The sequence below is a fragment of the Notolepis coatsorum genome (genome assembly GCF_963971535.1).
Source record: "Notolepis coatsorum genome assembly, chromosome: 13".
Lineage (NCBI taxonomy): Eukaryota > Metazoa > Chordata > Actinopteri > Aulopiformes > Paralepididae > Notolepis > Notolepis coatsorum.
Window position 1 is genome coordinate 127,417,554 of NC_140177.1, and position 19,343 is coordinate 127,436,896.

Here is a 19,343-nt window from a genome sequence, read left to right on the forward strand (position 1 = left end):
GTGTACCGGAGGGGACACGTGATGCAAGGCTTCTGTCTTCACTACAACCGACCTGTGGGAGGCATAGTCTAGCAACGTTCAAGACAGGGGAGGGAAGAATTGGATACACAAAATTGGGATGGGAGAAAAATAGAAAATGGGGAGAAAAAGTGGATCCAAAAAAGAATATAGTGTAAAATAGTATAATATAAGTATAAAATAGAAAGTCAAGTACGTAGACAAGTGTAAACAACACAAACATTTCAATATACATATATACAGAATTATGTACAGTCTATACTTCTGTACAGTCTATACAGTCAGCTACTATACAGTACAGTGTAGAATGGTGAGATATAGCTTAGCTTGTGGTGCCACCTTGTGGTCGTGAGGTGCAATGAGGTGCATGGGGTTGATGCCAATAAATATAAAGTGTGTGTTAGTGTCTAAAGTGGGTAAAGTGGGTAAAGTGTGTGCTACAGTGTGTTGTTTATTTAAAGTGAGTGTGTGCGTGTGGATGTGTTGTGGGGGGTGTTTGATTGTCTGTTATTGTTAATTGTTCATTGAGCATCCTGATGGCCTGGGGATAGAAGCTCCTTCTGAGTCTCCTTGATCCTTGATGTTTTCTTGACTCTTGAATTTTTTTAAATGTCAAATCAAATCAAATATTGGGTTGTAAAATGGTTCACAACTGAAAGAAATATCTGGAAATATCTGGTTGATTATAACCAATTTATCTACACAATACACCAGAGGAGTACTTGCCTTCGAGGTCCTGTAGCTGTGTTGGACTCAAACGGGACCTGAGGAAGAGAGAGAGACACACACTATATTCACAACATTGTTATTTTGTTTTAGATCAATGTAATCCACAACCTCTAGAGCAAGCAGTCAACATGCTCTGCAATCTGCTCCCTCCGGTACGATCTCCAGAATGAACACCCTCCTCTCTCTAGAGAGGGCCTCCTGTACCTATCAGACTCCAGCCGCTCTGCAGAGGTGATGGGCTGGGTCCTAAACCTCTCCGACTGGCGACTGTCCCCCGGGGTGATGTAGCGGCGAGGCCTCCGCACAACCTTTTCCCGCTCTGAACCGCTGGCCGGATCTACCTCCATGGCGGCTAGATCTACTTTAGCTGTCTCCCTTTTGGAGTAGTGCGTTGAATAGGAAAGATGAACAAGGACAACACAGAGGGAGAGTGAATGTGAAACAACTATCAGGGACATATGGTTTGGAAATGTATTTAGTGGATTCAAAGTTTTTCTGGAGGTGAATTGGTTAGAAGAGTAGGTCACCCGTGCCTTGAGATTACTACACAAGGTAATCACACCCGACTACGACCGCTCAGCATCACAACAGCTGTTAGTTACTCACAACATGCAGCAGCAAACCACTGCCAAAATGAATGAATGTTAACTTGCACATCACAATTGAGCAAAATGAATTGCTCATAACACCACAATCCAAATAACAACGGCAGACACACAGTCACAGAGAAACCACTTTGTAACACCTTTAACACAAGAGGCACTTAACGAGATTCGGTTAGCATTAGGGTTTTGTAGTGTACGGCCACAGCACACCACTTGCGGGGTTAGAGTCAGTCAGCAGTGCCAAACAGCAGCCATGCCAGTCCACCTACAGCTCAGGCTTCCTGTTGGCGTTCTCCAGGTAGGAGTGCCGGAGCTGGGCCACCGACACCCGGGTCTCCAGGCAGCCCCCCACCTCCCCGTTAGCCGCCCCTGCCACCTCGCGGCTGGCCGCCGCTCTCTCCATGCTGCGGTACATGGCGGAGCGCTCGCTCACACCGATGTCTGACATGGAGCGGGTGCGGATCTTAGGCTTGGGACCTCCTCCGCTCATCTCCAAGGTCCTGTGCCTGCCGTGGGGGAGAGAGGAGCCCTTCTGAAGGTAGAACGTCGAATCAGACCTCTGCTGAGCTAGGGGTTGTTGTTGTTGTTGTTGTTGTTGTTGTTCATTCTCCTGCTGTCTTTGAGGTTCACGCTGTTGTTGGGGCTCATATTGTTGTCGTTGGAGTGCTTGCTGTTGTATTTGGGGATCATATTGTTGTTTTTGTGGCTCTTGTTGTATTTGGGGATCATATTGTTTCTGCCTTTGCAACTCATACTGCTGTTTTTGAGGCTCATACTCTGGCTGCCTTGGGGGCTCTTGCTGTTGTCTTTGGGGCTGCTGATATCCAGGCTCTTGCTGTTGCCTTTGGGGCTGTTGATATAAAGGCTCTTGCTGCTGTCTTTGGGGCTCTTGCTGTTGCCTTTGGGGCTGCTGATATCCAGGCTCTTGCTGTTGCCTTTGGGGCTGCTGATATAAAGGCTCTTGCTGCTGCCTTTGAGGCTCTTGCTGCTGTCTTTGGGGCTCTTGCTGCTGTCTTTGGGGCTCTTGCTGCTGTCTTTGGGGCTCTTGCTGCTGTCTTTGGGGCTCTTGCTGCTGCCTTTGGGTCTCTTGTTGCTGTCTTTGGGGCTGCTGATATCCAGGCTCTTGCTGCTGTCTTTGGGGCTGCTGATATAAAGGCTCTTGCTGCTGTCTTTGGGGCTCTTGCTGCTGTCTTTGGGGCTGCTGATATAAAGGTTCTTGCTGCTGTCTTTGGGGCTCTTGCTGCTGTCTTTGGGGCTCTTGCTGCTGTCTTTGGGGCTGCTGATATAAAGGTTCTTTCTGCTGTCTTTGGGGCTCTTGCTGCTGTCTTTGGGGCTGCTGATATAAAGGCTCTTGCTGCTGTCTTTGGGGCTGCTGATATAAAGGCTCTTGCTGCTGTCTTTGGGGCTCTTGCTGCTGTCTTTGGGGCTGCTGATATCCAGGCTCTTGCTGGTAGACAGGTTCTGCAGCTTGCTGAGGCCTGGACAGTTGGCGTGGGGAGGACTGGGGAGGTTCCTCGGATCTAAACGTTCTCTCCTCGTGACTGTCATGGCTCCTGTCTCTGGTCCTCTCTCGCTCCCTCGGTCTCTCCCTGCCCCTCTCCTTTGGTCTGTCCCTGTCCCAGTCGTCCTCGGCTCGGCCCGTCCTCCTCGCCCCGGCGGTGTAGGTCTCCCACTCCGGGTCCTCATGCCGGCTCACCCCATGCTGAGGGTCGTCTATGCTCTTCTCCCTCCGGCGAATCTCAGAGGGCAGCACCGCCTTCCGGCTCTTCAACAGGCCCTCCGTGTGTGGCTCTTCCTTCAGGGCCTGCCTGGCCTCCTGCCTCGCCTCCCTGTTGGCAGCGTAGATCTGGTCAGCGCTCACTCTCCTCCGGGGCAGGACTTCAGGAGGTCCGGGTAATTTTGTGGGGGCTGCCAGTGCATGCATGGCCAGGTAGGGCTGGGGGTCCATGGCAGGGCTAGAGTGGTGGGGCTGGGGGCCTGAGAGAGGGTAGGCTGTTTGACCATAGGTAGGTTGGTGCCCGGGGCTGGGCTGCGACTGGGGGACAGTCTGAGCACGGTGTCCGTTGGGCGACTGCCCATCTGGACTCCACTCAGGGGGCCTTTGGTCACTTTCATCTCTCGACACCCTTTCTCTTGCTCGGATTCTTTAAGGGGAGGAACAGATTAGTGAGGGATTTAAAAGAGTCTCCAACACAACTTCACTTGAACTGGGGAGATCACTCCATATCATTCAGGGATAGAGAAACACGACGTGCAAGTTTATTATATCAAAACATCATGGGACCAGGATGAACGCCCAGTGCTAAAGTAGCAGCGGCATGCGTTGGGTTTAAATCGGAGTACTGGTGAAAACAATCTCTGATGTCTCCCGGCGAAAACATAAATAAGCAAAACTATTTTAATCTATGACCTTTTAACCCGCATCAGTCAAAGGTCACATTAATCTCATTGTAGACTAGTAAACTGGCCCTAATTGATGGGCCGCTGCTCCATTCGACCTGGCAGGGAGGTTTTAAATAGAATGCTGCACGCCACATGAGGCTGGAGATGATCAGCCACACCGGTGACTTACTACCTGTTAAAAATCACACAAACCTCTTGTAAAGGAAGCCCTGTCCATCATACAGAATCTATTAAAAAGTTACCCAGGCTGTAATGAGCGCTAATGAAACTATTCAAGCTAACAGAGCCCCCTGGGAAGGCTTTTTACAAGTTAGCTAGGCCTCAGTGGATTTCACCTGTCCATAATAGCTCAAAGGCTGGCCATAAGCCCATCCACCTTACACACCATTCACTGAGCCAGCAATGTAGTGTATCTGGGTCATGCTTCAGTCCAGAAATATACCCCTGCCTAACCCTTTCCCCTCCAGCGGGGCTGATGTAAGGCCTCAGATTGTGCTCAACTGAAATTAAAGCTTTCGCTTCTTGTTCTGATTCTTGTGCTTTCCATATAATATTAGTCTACAAATCCCTTAATTTCTCAAAATCCAAGCTTTTCAGCATTTCATGAAGTAAAGGGTAAAAGAAAGCCATGCAAACCAAGGCATCAATGTATTTGACTGTTATTTAATGACACTGTCCAGGGTCCTTTACAGCGGCCCAAAGTCAGAGCAAGTCATTTTATAGGTTAATAGGCACCAGTGACTGGGTCATACACCCCGACACCTCCACTTCCTCTGCTCACCAAGCCCAAGAGGTGTCACTATGGTGCTGGTTGCTATGGTGCTGACTGAACATAAGGAAGAACAGAGGTACCACTATGGTGCTGACCAAACATAAGGAAGAACAGAGGTGTCGCTATGGTGCTGGTTGCTATGGTGCTGACTGAACATAAGGAAGAACAGAGGTGCCACTATGGTGCTGATTAAACATAAGGAAGAACAGAGGTGTCGCTATGGTGCTGGTTGCTATGGTGCTGACCAAACATAAGGAAGAACAGAGGTGTCGCTATGGTGCTGATTAAACATAAGGAAGAACAGATGTGTCGCTGTGGTGCTGACCAAGCATAAGGAAGTACAGAGGTGTCACTATGGTGCTGGTTGCTATGGTGATGACCAAACATAAGGAAGAACAGAGGTGTCGCTGTGATGCTGACCAAACACAAGGAAGTACAGAGGTGTCACTATGGTGCTGGTTGCTATGGTGATGACCAAACATAAGGAAGAACAGAGGTGCCACTGTGATGCTGACCAAACATAAGGAAGTACAGAGGTGTCACTATGGTGCTGGTTGCTATGGTGATGACCAAACATAAGGAAGAACAGATGTGTCGCTGTGATGCTGACCAAACATAAGGAAGAACAGATGTGTCGCAGTGATGCTGACCAAACATAAGGAAGTACAGAGGTGTCGCAGTGATGTTGACCAAACATAAGGAAGAACAGAGGTGTCGCAGTGATGCTGACCAAACATAAGGAAGTACAGAGGTGTCGCTATGGTGCTGGTTGCTATGGTGCTGACTAAACATAGGGAAGTACAGAGGTGTCGCTGGCTATGGTCAGGGCTCCAGACTAACTTTTTTCACCACCGTCCCAGAACCGTCCCAAAATACAATTTTAACCGTCCCAAAGTGAATGTAACCGTCCCAAAAATCAAATGTCGTTTCTTTACTTTGGTTTTGTCGTCTATAGTTGTTATTGCCATAAGAAACACCATTCAGAGAAGGGGAGAATAAATTGATTTAGTCAAAAGGCTCCCAGGTGGAAAGATTTCACAAGAATAATTATGATTAAAAATAAATAAATATATATATATATAAAAAAGTGTTTAACAAGGTGCTAGTATAGGGATATTTGGTCACGGTGCTGTTATAGTCAACCAATTGGAGCCATGTTGATTATTCCTTCCATAGGAAAATATATTTAAATGTATTTGTATTTTATTTCGTTTTAGTTTTTTTTGTTATTACAAATGTGTGTGTTTATGGTTGAAAATGTTAGAGATAAATAAAGATCAAATCAAATCTAACTGAATAAATTATCCCTCTTCTAACAAGAAAGAAAAACGTAGTTTAGCTTTAAACTATATAATGTCATTGCGTCCAGAGATTCCACCTTTGATAACTAAAGTAATGACACTTGACTAGTAATGAAACATGTCCCTTAGATTGCGCTGTCCTCCTGCTGGTGCTGACCAAACATAGGGAAGTACACGGTTTGACAGTTTCCTGTATATATAGCGTTAGAGTGCTACCCAATTCATATGATGGAAGAGCCCTGACATTGAGCAGGTCAATTGCCTCAGTTTCCGGGAGCTGTGTTGTTGCCAGGCAACAACAACCTACCTAACGCGCCATTAGGACCCGTTTGAACCCCTAGTTAGTTCACTGACCCAGCTGTCTCTCTGTTGTCTTAGTGTTCCTGCACTAAGTAACACCATCATGCTTGTACTGGATCTTTTAGAGGAAATATAATGAGATATTGTGCTAAGACTAAAAGGGCCCATTGTTACCTCATGTACCTGGAATAAAAAACTACTATTCTGGCGTGTTACCTCGTGTACCTGGAATAGGAACTACTATTCTGGCTTGTTACCTCATGTACCTGGAATAGAAACTACTATTCTGGCTTGTTACCTCATGTACCTGGAATAAAAAGGCGAGTGCTTAGTCCACTGCACTACCCAGCCGCTCCACAATGCAGCAGTGTTTTAGTGGGAAGGAGAATGTGTCAGTGCACAGAACTGCAACCCCACTCCCAAACACAACCCCACTCCCAAGACCCCATCAACTTCCAAACACCTGGTAAGTGGGATAATTAAGCATTACATCACGCGCAGGAGTGGGTTGTGAGAATTAGACCATGCCTAGGGGTGGTCGTTAGACCCCCCTAGGCATGGTCTAATTCTCACAACCCACGACTGCACGTGGTGTAATGTCTTTTATACAACTGGCGCATTCATCCAACCTTATTGCTATACAATAAACACACATTAATTGAAGATTTATTTAAAAAACCATCCGCCAGAAAAAGTAGTTCCCAAAAAGAAAAGAAAAAGAGAAGTTGCTCGGAAGTGCATCCAACTGTTCTCAGTAAGACATCCAACAAACTAAGACATCCAACTGTCTTTCAACTAGGCATCCAACAAACTAAGACATCCAACTGTCTTTCAACTAGACATCCAACAAACTAAGACATCCAACTGTCTTTCAACTAGACATCCAACAAACTAACACATCCAACTTTTCTTTTCTTTTTTTAACCTACTTTCTTTTAACTTCATTCTTAGATGCTTCTATAGAAAGTAGGTAAAACAACAACAAAAAAGTTTTCTTTGCCCTATAGGGGAAAAAAATAGGTTTTCTTTGCCCTATAGTGGGGGGGGGGAGTTTTATTTTCCCTATAAGAGTTTTTTTTTTTTTTTTAACCTACTTTATATAGAAGCAGCTGGGAGGTGCACTGTTTTAAGTGAGCGTGGATTATTGAATTGATTGATTGATTGATTGCTAATTTTATTACTGCCCGCCTTGTTTCCAACTGGTTAAGTTTAGGCACTCTTTCGCAGTCGCTCTCTTTCGAAGTTGGTTAAGGTTAGAGTTTGGAATCAGGGTTGGTGGTCTATCGCCCTGCTCTAAAGACAAACTCTAACTAACTTCGAAAGAGAGTGTCGTGGAATATATTATCATGTCATTATAGATCTGTGTTGTGATATCATTTTATCTTTGTACAGCTTGCTAGTCAGACACTAGCACAGACCACGGTCCCTTCAATGTGAGGAGAGGATGACTTTTGACCTAAATCTTTTCCTCTGCTAGCAAGATTGTTTAACATTCCAGTTAGGAACATCGCGAACATCACCGCCTAGCCAAGGCTGGTTCTCCTTTGGGCAGACTTTGTTTACCTGTCTGGGTGTCTAGTGGACGCCATTTCAATTGTGTATTTAATATACGTGTGACTAGAGCTCTTGGTCATTTTATGGCCAGATGCTACTGTGTGAACATGTTGTCTCTGACTGTAAACTGAACTTTCATTGTGGCCACGGTGAAATAAACCTTTCTATTATTAATAATGACTCAGCATGATTAATGTAAACGGCTCATCGTTTTGTCCTTTAATATTTCCCATTACACGAGCGACTTCGAAAGAGTGCCTAAACTTAACCAGTTGGAAACAAGGCGGAGAGTAATAAAATTAGCTGTTTCCAACTGGTTAAGTTTAGGCACTCTTTCGAAGTCGCTCTCTTTCGAAGTTGGTTAAGGTTAGAGTTTGGAATCAGGGCTGGTGGTCTATCGCCCTGCTCTAAAGACAAACTCTAACCTTAACCAACTTCGAAAGAGAGCGACTTCGAAAGAGTGCCTAAACTTAACCAGGCACCACACCATTTATGAAAACGTTAGTATTCTTTAGTTTTTATTTCTCTACTGTTTTCTTTCTCTGGCCTACTAAAAGTGAAGCCAACTCAATGTTGTGGGTCTGGGAACCACAACAAGGGTGGACAATTGTATGTTATTGTCTTTTTCTTTATTGTTTGTTATTTTCTTTTCTAAATATCTCAATGCATACAGTGACAATATATGCTTTAGAACAACTTGACATACTCATAAGTAATACTAATAAGATTTTGCAACCATTATGTCGGATTTGATAATAAACTCATGGAATGTCAAAGTCTTGGGTAATCCCATTATAAGGGCAAACAAATTATCTGTTCTAAAAGATAAGATGGTACATATAGCCTTTCTGCAAGAAACATTCTTATCAGAAATTGAACATTTAAAGCTACAAAAGGATTGGGTGGGACAAGTGTATTTTTCTTCATACAAAAGTCACAGTAGGGGAACTGCTATTCTAATCAATAGAAACACGCCATTTAAATTAGAGAAAAAAATCACTGACCCAAATGGGCGATATGTTTTGATTTCAGGTTCTATTAATGGAATATCTACCACTTTCCTTAATATCTATGCTCCTAACACAGATGACCCTGCATTCATGTCAGATATGGTATTGCTTTTCAACGAAAACTGCAAAGGATTTGGGGTCATAGGCGGAGACTTTAACTGTGCACTGAATCAGAAGATGGACAAGACCACACAGTCTAAAAGTAACAAACCAAAGTCCATAAAAGTACTCAAAGGTTTATGCAAAGAAAGTGGCCTAGTTGATGTGTGGCGGGAACTAAATCCAAAGGTTAAAGACTACACTTACTATTCAAACGCCAATGACTTGACTTGACTTGACCGTTCGTCTGGATGGAGAAAAGTTCATTCAATGGAGATTCAATACCTCATTGCTGAGGGATGAAACATTTAGATCAAAAATGAAGGTATGGATTAAAAATTACATAGATGAAAACAATGATCCTAGCATGGACCCAAACATAATCTGGGAAGCTGCAAAAGCCACTTTAAGAGGACATATTATCTCATACACATCATTTAGTAAAAGGGAAGAAATCGCACACACAAAAGAACTAGAAAAAGAAATTGAAAGATGCGAAGCCCTCCATAAAGTTGCAGCTACAGAAGACAACTGGAAACATTTAGTAACTGCTAGAGCCAAATTAAATATCAAGACTACAAATATAATCATGCAACAAATTAATCAGGTTAGACAAAAACACTATGAATTTGGCAACAAACCCAGTAAACTATTAGCCCATCAACTAAAAAAATAACAAGCCGAAAGGACTATAAAAGCAATTCGGTTCAAGGGCAACATCACACATCATCCAAAAGAAATCAATCAGGCATTCCAGGAGTATTACAATATACTATACAAATCTCAAAGTAATTACACACAGGAGGAACTGGATAGATTCTTAGAAGGTATCAAAATGCCAAAGCTCTCAGAATCAGATCAAGAGAGTCTTAATGCACCCTTTACCGAACAAGAAATACTAGCAACAATTAATTCAATGCCTATAGACAAAAGTCCAGGACCAGATGGCTTCCCGGCACAGCTATATAAGGAGTACTGGAATGACTTGAAACCCATTTTTATGGGAATGATTAACAACTTTGGACGCAACAAGGCACTTCCTCAAACAATGAGCTTGGCAAACATCACAGTACTGCATAAAAGTGGTAAGGATCCACTAGACTGTTCATCATACAGACCTATAAGTCTTTTAGATCATGATTATAAGACTATCACCAAAGCATTAGCGAAAAGACTTGAAACCATCACGCCGAAATTGGTAAACCCAGATCAGGCTGGATTTGTTAAGGGAAGATATGCTACCGATAACATCAGAAGGTTATTAAATATAACCAATCATTTGAATCTAAAACAGAGGCCCTCTCTACTCCTATCTCTGGATGCAGAGAAGGCTTTTGACAGAGTCGAGTGGAACTTTCTTTTTAACGTGTTGCAAAAACGTAATATAGGGTCAAATTTTATCCAGTGGATTAAAGCAATTTATCAAACTCCAAAAGCAGCAGTTATTACTAATGGCAATACATCTGATCCGTTTCTCTTAATGAGAGGAACAAGACAACACAAAATATCTTTATATGCTGACGACATTGTTCTATACATTGAGCAACCAGAAAACTCCTTATTACATCTGTATAACACAATCGAACAATTTGGAAAGTACTCAGGATACAAGATAAATTATAATAAATCTAATGCATGTCTCCTACATATGAAACCAACAAAAGAAATGCAGAAATCCTACCCATTTCGATGGTCACCAGGAGGCTTCAAATACTTGGGAGTACACTTTACACCGCAATTAAATGATTTATTTGAAAAAAATTACACTCCTCTTACAATTGAAATTAACACAGATCTAGGTAGATGGGACAAACTGCCCCTATCCCTTCTAGGAAAGATAAACGTCATCAGGATGAATATCCTTCCGAGATTGAACTTTCTCTTTCAAAATGTACCCTGCTACCTATCTATAACATATTTTAACATATTGAATAAACGTATCTCAAAATGTATTTGGTCCAATAAAAAACCAAGGATTAAATTACTGACTCTTATGAAACCTGAGTCCATGGGTGGTCTAGGTCTTCCCAATCTCCAACACTACTACTGGTCAGCCCAACTTCGAACTATAGTATCATGGTCATTGTGAGGACCAGACTCACACTGGATACAGATAGAAGCGGGACAGGTTGATCCTTTACCTCTAAACTCTCTTTTTTTTATAACGAATTTTGACAAAATAGAAAATATAAAGCAATATTTCACGGTTATGAATACCCTATCTGCATGGAAAGATTGCTCGAAAAAGTTTGGCATAACTAAATGCATCTCTGTTTATTCACCTATTCATCAAAACCCTGACCTAAAAAAATATTTTCATTCAACTGATATAAACAAGTGGAGACACTTGGGGGTAACTCAACTTAAAGACCTTTTTCATAAAAACTGGAAATTAAAAGCATTTCAGGAGCTAAGAGAAGAATACAACATTCCTAACTCAGACTTCTTAAAATATATGCAAATTCAAAGCACTTTAAGTTCACTTACTAAAGAAAACAAGTTAAGCTTTGAAATGACAGTATTGGAAGAAAAACTAACTACCTCATCCACAATTAAAGGTAAAATCAGTGAACTATATGAAATTCTAACTAATGAATGCCAAACAGTCTTCCCAGCTCTATTAAGATGCTGGGAGACGGACCTGGCAACGAAATTTGAAGAAAACAATTGGCAAGATATCTGTGATCGAACTTTCTTTCCCTTTACAAGCAATAAGATCAAAGAAAGTAATTTCAAATTTATTCATAAATTCTACCTTACTCCTGTAAAAATGCACAAAATCTCGAAAGAAACTCACCAAATTGCCCAAGATGTAAAATTAAAGAAGGAACATTTCTGCATATGTTCTGGCAATGTAGCAAATTGAAGCATTTCTGGAACAAGATCCACTTATTTACTAAATCTGTCATGGAGTTGGAATTTGAGTTATCACCATGTGTCTATCTATTAAATAATATAACAAACTGCCACTTAGACCAAAAGAAATGCAGACTGTTGGTATACATAACATATTTTGCAAAGAAATGTATACTTCTTCTATGGAAAAATGAAATCGCACCAACATTCAATATGTTCATAGAACAAATATCTCAGTTTCTTCCCTTAGAAAAGATAACGCTTGAAAAGCACAACCAGGGTCACTTATTTCAAGAACTTTGGAATCCACTCTATACTCAACTGGAAACTCATAATGTAGTCCTATAAATGTGTCATATCTAAATAACAGACGTGGAGTTTTAGCAGATTAGATTAGCTGATCTGTTGAGGCTCTTTGTCTGCGTATAAGTGCCTGGTTGCCTGCGCATGGCTGTCAAACCCTGCCCCCACGGGGTCGGGTCTGGGAAAGGGAGCTGAACACGCAGCGGCCCGGACCCTTCTCTGTCGGAGTAGCCATCGATAAGCGGGTGTGAGCAACTGGGTGCTATAAAATGTCACTGTTTACAATACCGACATTTGCACTTTTATTCCTTATTCCTTATTTACTTATGATTTACCTACTGTCCCTTTATTTTATTTTATTTTACTTTATTTTTATTATTATTATTTTCTTTTTTTTGTTGTCTAATTGTTTATTTGTGTATATGTGGGCAAGTGTATGTGTGTATGTGTGTGTGTGTGTATGCCTGTATGCGCGTGTGTGCTCGTGTACGTGTGTGTATGTCCCAGTGTGTGTGAGTGTGAGTGAGAGATGGGAGAATGGATTGAGTGGGGAGCACAAGGAAAATTGTTTTGAGAGTGACACTGAACATTCTGTAGATCTGTCGATTGAATGTGAAACCTCATGAAAAATAAAAAGATTTAAAACAACTAAACTTAACCAGTTGGAAACAAGGCGGACAGTAATAAAATTAGTAATCAATCAATCAATCAATCAATTCAATAGTCCACGCTCACTTAAAACAGCGCACCTCCCAGCTGCTTCTATAGAAAGTAGGTAAAAAATTATTAAGAAGAATTTGCAATTAATCAATCAATCAATCAATTTGCGCGATTTTTATTTTGTTCCACAATGACTCATGACCCATCAATTACATCATCCAACATTGTTTAAGAAACTAAGACATTCGCCATGACAGAATCGTTTTTCATTTAGTCTTTATGACCCTATCACCATATCCTTTCGTAATGTTTACTGGCCGGCGTGTCCGCCATCTTGCTTTCATTCCTAAAACCACCAACGGCGGAGTGATAGGAATGCGGTTGTGGGTGGGTCCTGGGACCAAGAGCGTGGGATTATTACAAATACCCACGTGTAAATTGACTGTTTCAGCCAATCAGAATCGAGAAATTTGCATGCCGTTGTATAAGTAAGGGATAATGTATAGCTACGAGGTCATTGTCGCAGAATAATTGACCGAGGCGCAGCCGAGGTGTTTTAAACACAGTGAAGGTCAATTATTTTGCGACAATGACCGAGTATAGCTATACATTATCCCGCTTATTACATGGCTAACTTACTAACAATATACCCAATAAATTTTACACCATCGATAAGCCGAGATCAATTGCAGACACAGTTGTTCTGTGGCTCCTCTGTCATCGCCGGCAGGTGTGGACGTGATTGTACCTGATGTAGTGCAGCTGTGCGAGATAAAGCTGGGAACGAGGTTATAGCTTTTGTGACTGCGATCAAAATGCTTGATTGTGATTGGCCCCTAACAGCGGTCATTATTGCGCGTTACCCATAGCAGCAGTCAATTATCGAGAAATAATTGACCGCTGCTAGGGGTAACAGAGCGCTATCGACCAATCATAATCAAGCATTTTGGCGAATGTTAAAACGCCATGTAATAATGCTGATTAATACAGGGGGTATTATTGAGTGGGAAATATGACTGAAGAGTTATTGGGAGAAGTTAAGTATGGTAGATCTTTAGAGCTTCAGTACCTGGAGGGCCAGCAGATGACTGAGTCAGTATCACCGTCTGAGTCTGTGGCCACTCCAGACAGCAGTCACCCAACGCTGCCAGGCTACAGAATCATGTGGTGAACAAGGTCAAACCCTGAGGCAAGGCTCTATTATTTTCAGGTCCAATAGGGAGGTGTAGTGGTTACGTTATTGCTGTTTCTGGCCGGTCCACCATCTAATAATAATAATAATAATAATAATAATTTAGGACCTGCTCCGAGGTCACCATTTGGCACACATGCGAACCATGCATACAATGCGTATCTGCGATTAACCCATCCCGTCGTCCTTCCCCCCCAAGGGCAGCCGGGAGCAGACAGGCGCCACGTGAGCCATCTTGAAAACGCAATGTATTTCCCCATTGCCCATTTCTAAATCGTCTCTGTTAAAGTTATGTGATGTGTACGATTGCATGTAACTGTCTAACTGTTTCCACAAGAGGGCGCTATAGGCGGAGCTATTGACGCTGGCACCAGGTAAGAGGGTATTTAAGGGAATGTTAACTCCCCCTCTGTCTCTTCCTCCGTCGCCTCTCATAAGGAGAAGGTCTCGTGTACTGTTGGGTGCAATGATAATAAACCACGCCAAAGGCTAAAGAGAGAAACCATGTCGTCATGACCAAGTTATTGTCGCCCCATAAGTGACTCTGTCAACAGGTTATGGGCCCAGATCACGCAGGGGCGAAATAATAAGGGTAGGAAGTTTAGCTGAAGTATAGGCTAGGTTAGCACCGGGAGCACCGCGTGGCTAAAGGCTAGGCCAACAGGAGCTAAAGCTACGCCTACCATCAAAAAGAGGATGGCGACCAAAGGAAAGAGCAAATGGCCCTCGTTCAACGGAAGAGCAGAGGACTATGAGCTCTGGGAAGAGCGAATGTTGTGCTGCATGCACGGTGTGGGACTGAAGACAACGATCTTGACCGCCCCCACGGGAGAAGTGAGCCTGAAAGTGTTGAGAGAACATTATATCGGACGGGGAAGACCCCGAATCGTATCCCTCTACATAACACTAACCGCGCTGAAGAAGGGGCACACCGAGACTGTGACCGAATACGTCATCAGAGCTGAGCAGATCATTACGGCGCTTAAGAGTGCAGGAGAAGCACCAAGCGATGGACTAATGATGGCAATGGTTATGAGAGGACTACCGGAGCTGTACAAACCGTTCACACTACTGGTAACACACGGTTCAGCGGACATGTCGCTGGGAGAGTTCAAGGTCAAGTTGCGGAACTTTGAGGCCTCAGAAGACACACACCCAGTCGCCGCAGAGGCGGAGAGAGGGTGCTGAAGGCCCGGGCGGCACCGAGAGAGAAGACCAGGCCCACGACGGAGCTGCCGTGTTGGCGATGCGGAGAAAAAGGGCATCGGAAAGATAACTGCACAAAGACTATTTGGTGTAGCTTCTGCAAATCCACGGGGCACACAGACAAAGTGTGTAGAAAAAAACGCGACCAGAGCGCACGGTACACGCATGGACAAGATGACGGCTGTGGACAAGATGGCGACGACGGTGAAGTGAGACGAGTCGAGACGACGTCCGGAAAGTAGCGGGACGAGAGGACTTCATCTTCGGGGCGCAGACAGCGTACGTCACCCAGCCAACGCAGCAGCAGCAGGCCCAAAGGAAGGGACTGATCGTGGACACAGGTGCGTCGTACCACGTCATCAACGACAGGAATCGATTCAAGAACTTTGACAACACCTTCGACGTACTCTTTTCGAAATGGCTAGGTGCAAGCTAATAGATGGTAACTTACCTAAGAGTCTATGGCATTATGCGGTACAAGAAGCCGCTTACACCAGAAACAGGTGTTTTAATAAGCACACGGGCACCACCCCGTATACAGCACTGACAGGAAAGAAATGTAATCTAGCTAGAATGCACAAATTTGGATCAGTGTGTTATGCTTACCAGCAGGACAGAGGAAAGCTCGAGTCCAGATGTGAAAAAGGACTCTTTGTGGGGCACGACAAAGGAAGCCCCGCTTTTCTAGTATACTATCCCGGTAAAGGGAAAGTGCAAAAACACAGGCTAGTCAAATTTGTCACAAAGACAACATGTGAGAATGGCTCGTGGCTGAGCTGCCAATGACCTCATCCACTTTAACCCATCATTGCCCATCACTGTGTTGCAGTACTGAATTGCTGGACAGCGCCCTCTGTCTTGCGGGTGTCATTGTACTCAGTAGGGATATCCTCTTTCATTTTTCATTGGTCCATGTTGACCACCTTTCATTGGTCGATGTTGACCACTCCCCCGATCATTAGACCACGCCCCCTTAGACCACACCCCCTCAGTGTATCTCTTGAACCGTTTGTCGTAGAGACTTGCGGATTGTGCCATTGTACTCGGTGTAATAGTGTAATAGTGTGTAATAGTGTAATAGTGTGTAATAGTGTGTAATAGTGTAATAGTGTAATAGTGTGTAATAGTGTGTAATAGTGTGTAATAGTGTAATAGTGTGTAATAGTGTGTAATAGTGTAATAGTGTAATAGTGTGTAATACTGTAATAGTGTAATAGTGTAATAGTGTGTAATAGTGTAATAGTGTGTAATAGTGTAATAGTGTGTAATAGTGTAATAGTGTGTAATAGTGTAATAGTGTGTAATAGTGTGTAATAGTGTAATAGTGTGTAATAGTGTGTAATAGTGTAATATTGTGTAATAGTGTAATAGTGTAATAGTGTGTAATAGTGTGTAATAGTGTAATATTGTGTAATAGTGTAATAGTGTAATAGTGTGTAATAGTGTAATAGTGTAATAGTGTGTAATAGTGTGTAATAGTGTAATAGTGTGTAATAGTGTAATAGTGTAATAGTGTGTAATAGTGTGTAATAGTGTAATAGTGTAATAGTGTGTAATAGTGTAATAGTGTGTAATAGTGTGTAATAGTGTAATAGTGTAATAGTGTGTAATAGTGTAATAGTGTGTAATAGTGTGTAATAGTGTAATAGTGTAATAGTGTGTAATAGTGTAATAGTGTGTAATAGTGTAATAGTGTGTAATAGTGTAATAGTGTAATAGTGTGTAATAGTGTAATAGTGTGTAATAGTGTAATAGTGTGTAATAGTGTGTAATAGTGTAATAGTGTGTAATAGTGTAATATTGTGTAATAGTGTAATAGTGTAATAGTGTGTAATAGTGTGTAATAGTGTAATATTGTGTAATAGTGTAATAGTGTAATAGTGTGTAATAGTGTAATAGTGTAATAGTGTGTAATAGTGTAATAGTGTGTAATAGTGTGTAATAGTGTAATAGTGTAATAGTGTAATAGTGTGTAATAGTGTAATAGTGTAATAGTGTGTAATAGTGTAATAGTGTAATAGTGTGTAATAGTGTAATAGTGTAATAGTGTGTAATAGTGTAATAGTGTGTAATAGTGTAATAGTGTAATGGTGTGTAATAGTGTAATAGTGTGTAATAGTGTGTAATAGTGTAATAGTGTAATAGTGTGTAATAGTGTAATAGTGTGTAATAGTGTGTAATAGTGTAATAGTGTAATAGTGTGTAATAGTGTAATAGTGTGTAATAGTGTAATAGTGTGTAATAGTGTAATAGTGTAATAGTGTGTAATAGTGTAATAGTGTGTAATAGTGTAATAGTGTGTAATAGTGTGTAATAGTGTAATAGTGTGTAATAGTGTAATATTGTGTAATAGTGTAATAGTGTAATAGTGTGTAATAGTGTGTAATAGTGTAATATTGTGTAATAGTGTAATAGTGTGTAATAGTGTAATAGTGTAATAGTGTGTAATAGTGTAATAGTGTGTAATAGTGTGTAATAGTGTAATAGTGTAATAGTGTGTAATAGTGTAATAGTGTAATAGTGTGTAATAGTGTAATAGTGTAATAGTGTGTAATAGTGTGTAATAGTGTAATAGTGTAATAGTGTGTAATAGTGTAATAGTGTGTAATAGTGTAATAGTGTGTAATAGTGTAATAGTGTAATAGTGTGTAATAGTGTAATAGTGTAATAGTGTGTAATAGTGTAATAGTGTAATAGTGTAATAGTGTGTAATAGTGTAATAGTGTGTAATAGTGTAATAGTGTAATAGTGTAATTGTGTGTAATAGTGTAATAGTGTGTAATAGTGTAATAGTGTAATAGTGTAATAGTGTGTAATAGTGTAATAGTGTGTAATAGTGTAATAGTGTAATAGTGTAATAGTGTGTAATAGTGTGTAATAGTGTGTAATAGTGTGTAATAGTGTGTAATAGTGTAATAGTGTGTAATAGTGTAATAGTGTGTAATAGTGTAATAGTGTGTAATAGTGTGTAATAGTGTAATATTGTGTAATAGTGTAATAGTGTAATGGTGTGTAATAGTGTAATAGTGTGTAATAGTGTGTAATAGTGTAATAGTGTAATAGTGTAATAGTGTGTAATAGTGTAATAGTGTGTAATAGTGTAATAGTGTAATAGTGTGTAATAGTGTAATAGTGTAATAGTGTAATAGTGTGTAATAGTGTAATAGTGTGTAATAGTGTAATAGTGTGTAATAGTGTAATAGTGTAATAGTGTGTAATAGTGTAATAGTGTGTAATAGTGTAATAGTGTAATAGTGTGTAATAGTGTAATAGTGTGTAATAGTGTAATAGTGTAATAGTGTAATAGTGTGTAATAGTGTAATAGTGTAATAGTGTGTAATAGTGTAATAGTGTAATAGTGTGTAATAGTGTGTAATAGTGTAATAGTGTAATAGTGTGTAATAGTGTAATAGTGTGTAATAGTGTAATAGTGTAATAGTGTGTAATAGTGTAATAGCGTGTAATAGTGTAATAGTGTGTAATAGTGTAATAGTGTGTAATAGTGTAATAGTGTAATAGTGTGTAATAGTGTAATAGTGTGTAATAGTGTAATAGTGTAATAGTGTGTAATAGTGTAATAGTGTAATAGTGTGTAATAGTGTAATAGTGTAATAGTGTAATAGTGTGTAATAGTGTAATAGTGTGTAATAGTGTAATAGTGTAATAGTGTGTAATAGTGTAATAGTGTGTAATAGTGTAATAGTGTAATAGTGTGTAATAGTGTAATAGTGTGTAATAGTGTAATAGTGTAATAGTGTAATAGTGTGTAATAGTGTGTAATAGTGTAATAGTGTGTAATAGTGTAATAGTGTAATAGTGTGTAATAGTGTAATAGTGTGTAATAGTGTAATAGTGTGTAATAGTGTAATAGTGTAAGTGTGTAATAGTGTAATAGTGTAATAGTGTGTAATAGTGTAATAGTGTAATATTGTGTAATAGTGTAATAGTGTAATAGTGTGTAATAGTGTAATAGTGTAATAGTGTAATAGCGTGTAATAGTGTAATAGTGTAATAGTGTAATAGTGTGTAATAGTGTAATAGTGTGTAATAGTGTAATAGTGTGTAATAGTGTAATAGTGTAATAGTGTGTAATAGTGTGTAATAGTGTAATAGTGTAATAGTGTGTAATAGTGTAATAGTGTGTAATAGTGTAATAGTGTAATAGTGTGTAATAGTGTAATAGTGTGTAATAGTGTAATAGTGTGTAATAGTGTAATAGTGTAATAGTGTAATAGTGTGTAATAGTGTAATAGTGTAATAGTGTAATAGTGTGTAATAGTGTAATAGTGTAATAGTGTAATAGTATGTAATAGTGTAATAGTGTGTAATAGTGTG

General features: G+C 40.7%; 1 protein-coding gene across 1 annotated transcript in view; it reads right to left on the minus strand.

Annotated features, from left to right (window-relative positions):
- The window catches only part of LOC311239495 (supervillin-like), a gene marked incomplete at its 5' end in the record, with an annotated part of 302,875 nt that overhangs the window by 250,678 nt on the left and 32,854 nt on the right, over window positions 1-19,343 (minus strand). The window contains 5 exons of the mRNA XM_084327801.1: window positions 730-782; window positions 952-1,122; window positions 1,622-2,018; window positions 2,129-2,830; window positions 2,946-3,496. Coding sequence (XP_084183927.1) covers window positions 730-782; window positions 952-1,122; window positions 1,622-2,018; window positions 2,129-2,830; window positions 2,946-3,496 — 1,874 coding nt within the window. The remainder of the gene's footprint in view (window positions 1-729; window positions 783-951; window positions 1,123-1,621; window positions 2,019-2,128; window positions 2,831-2,945; window positions 3,497-19,343) is intronic.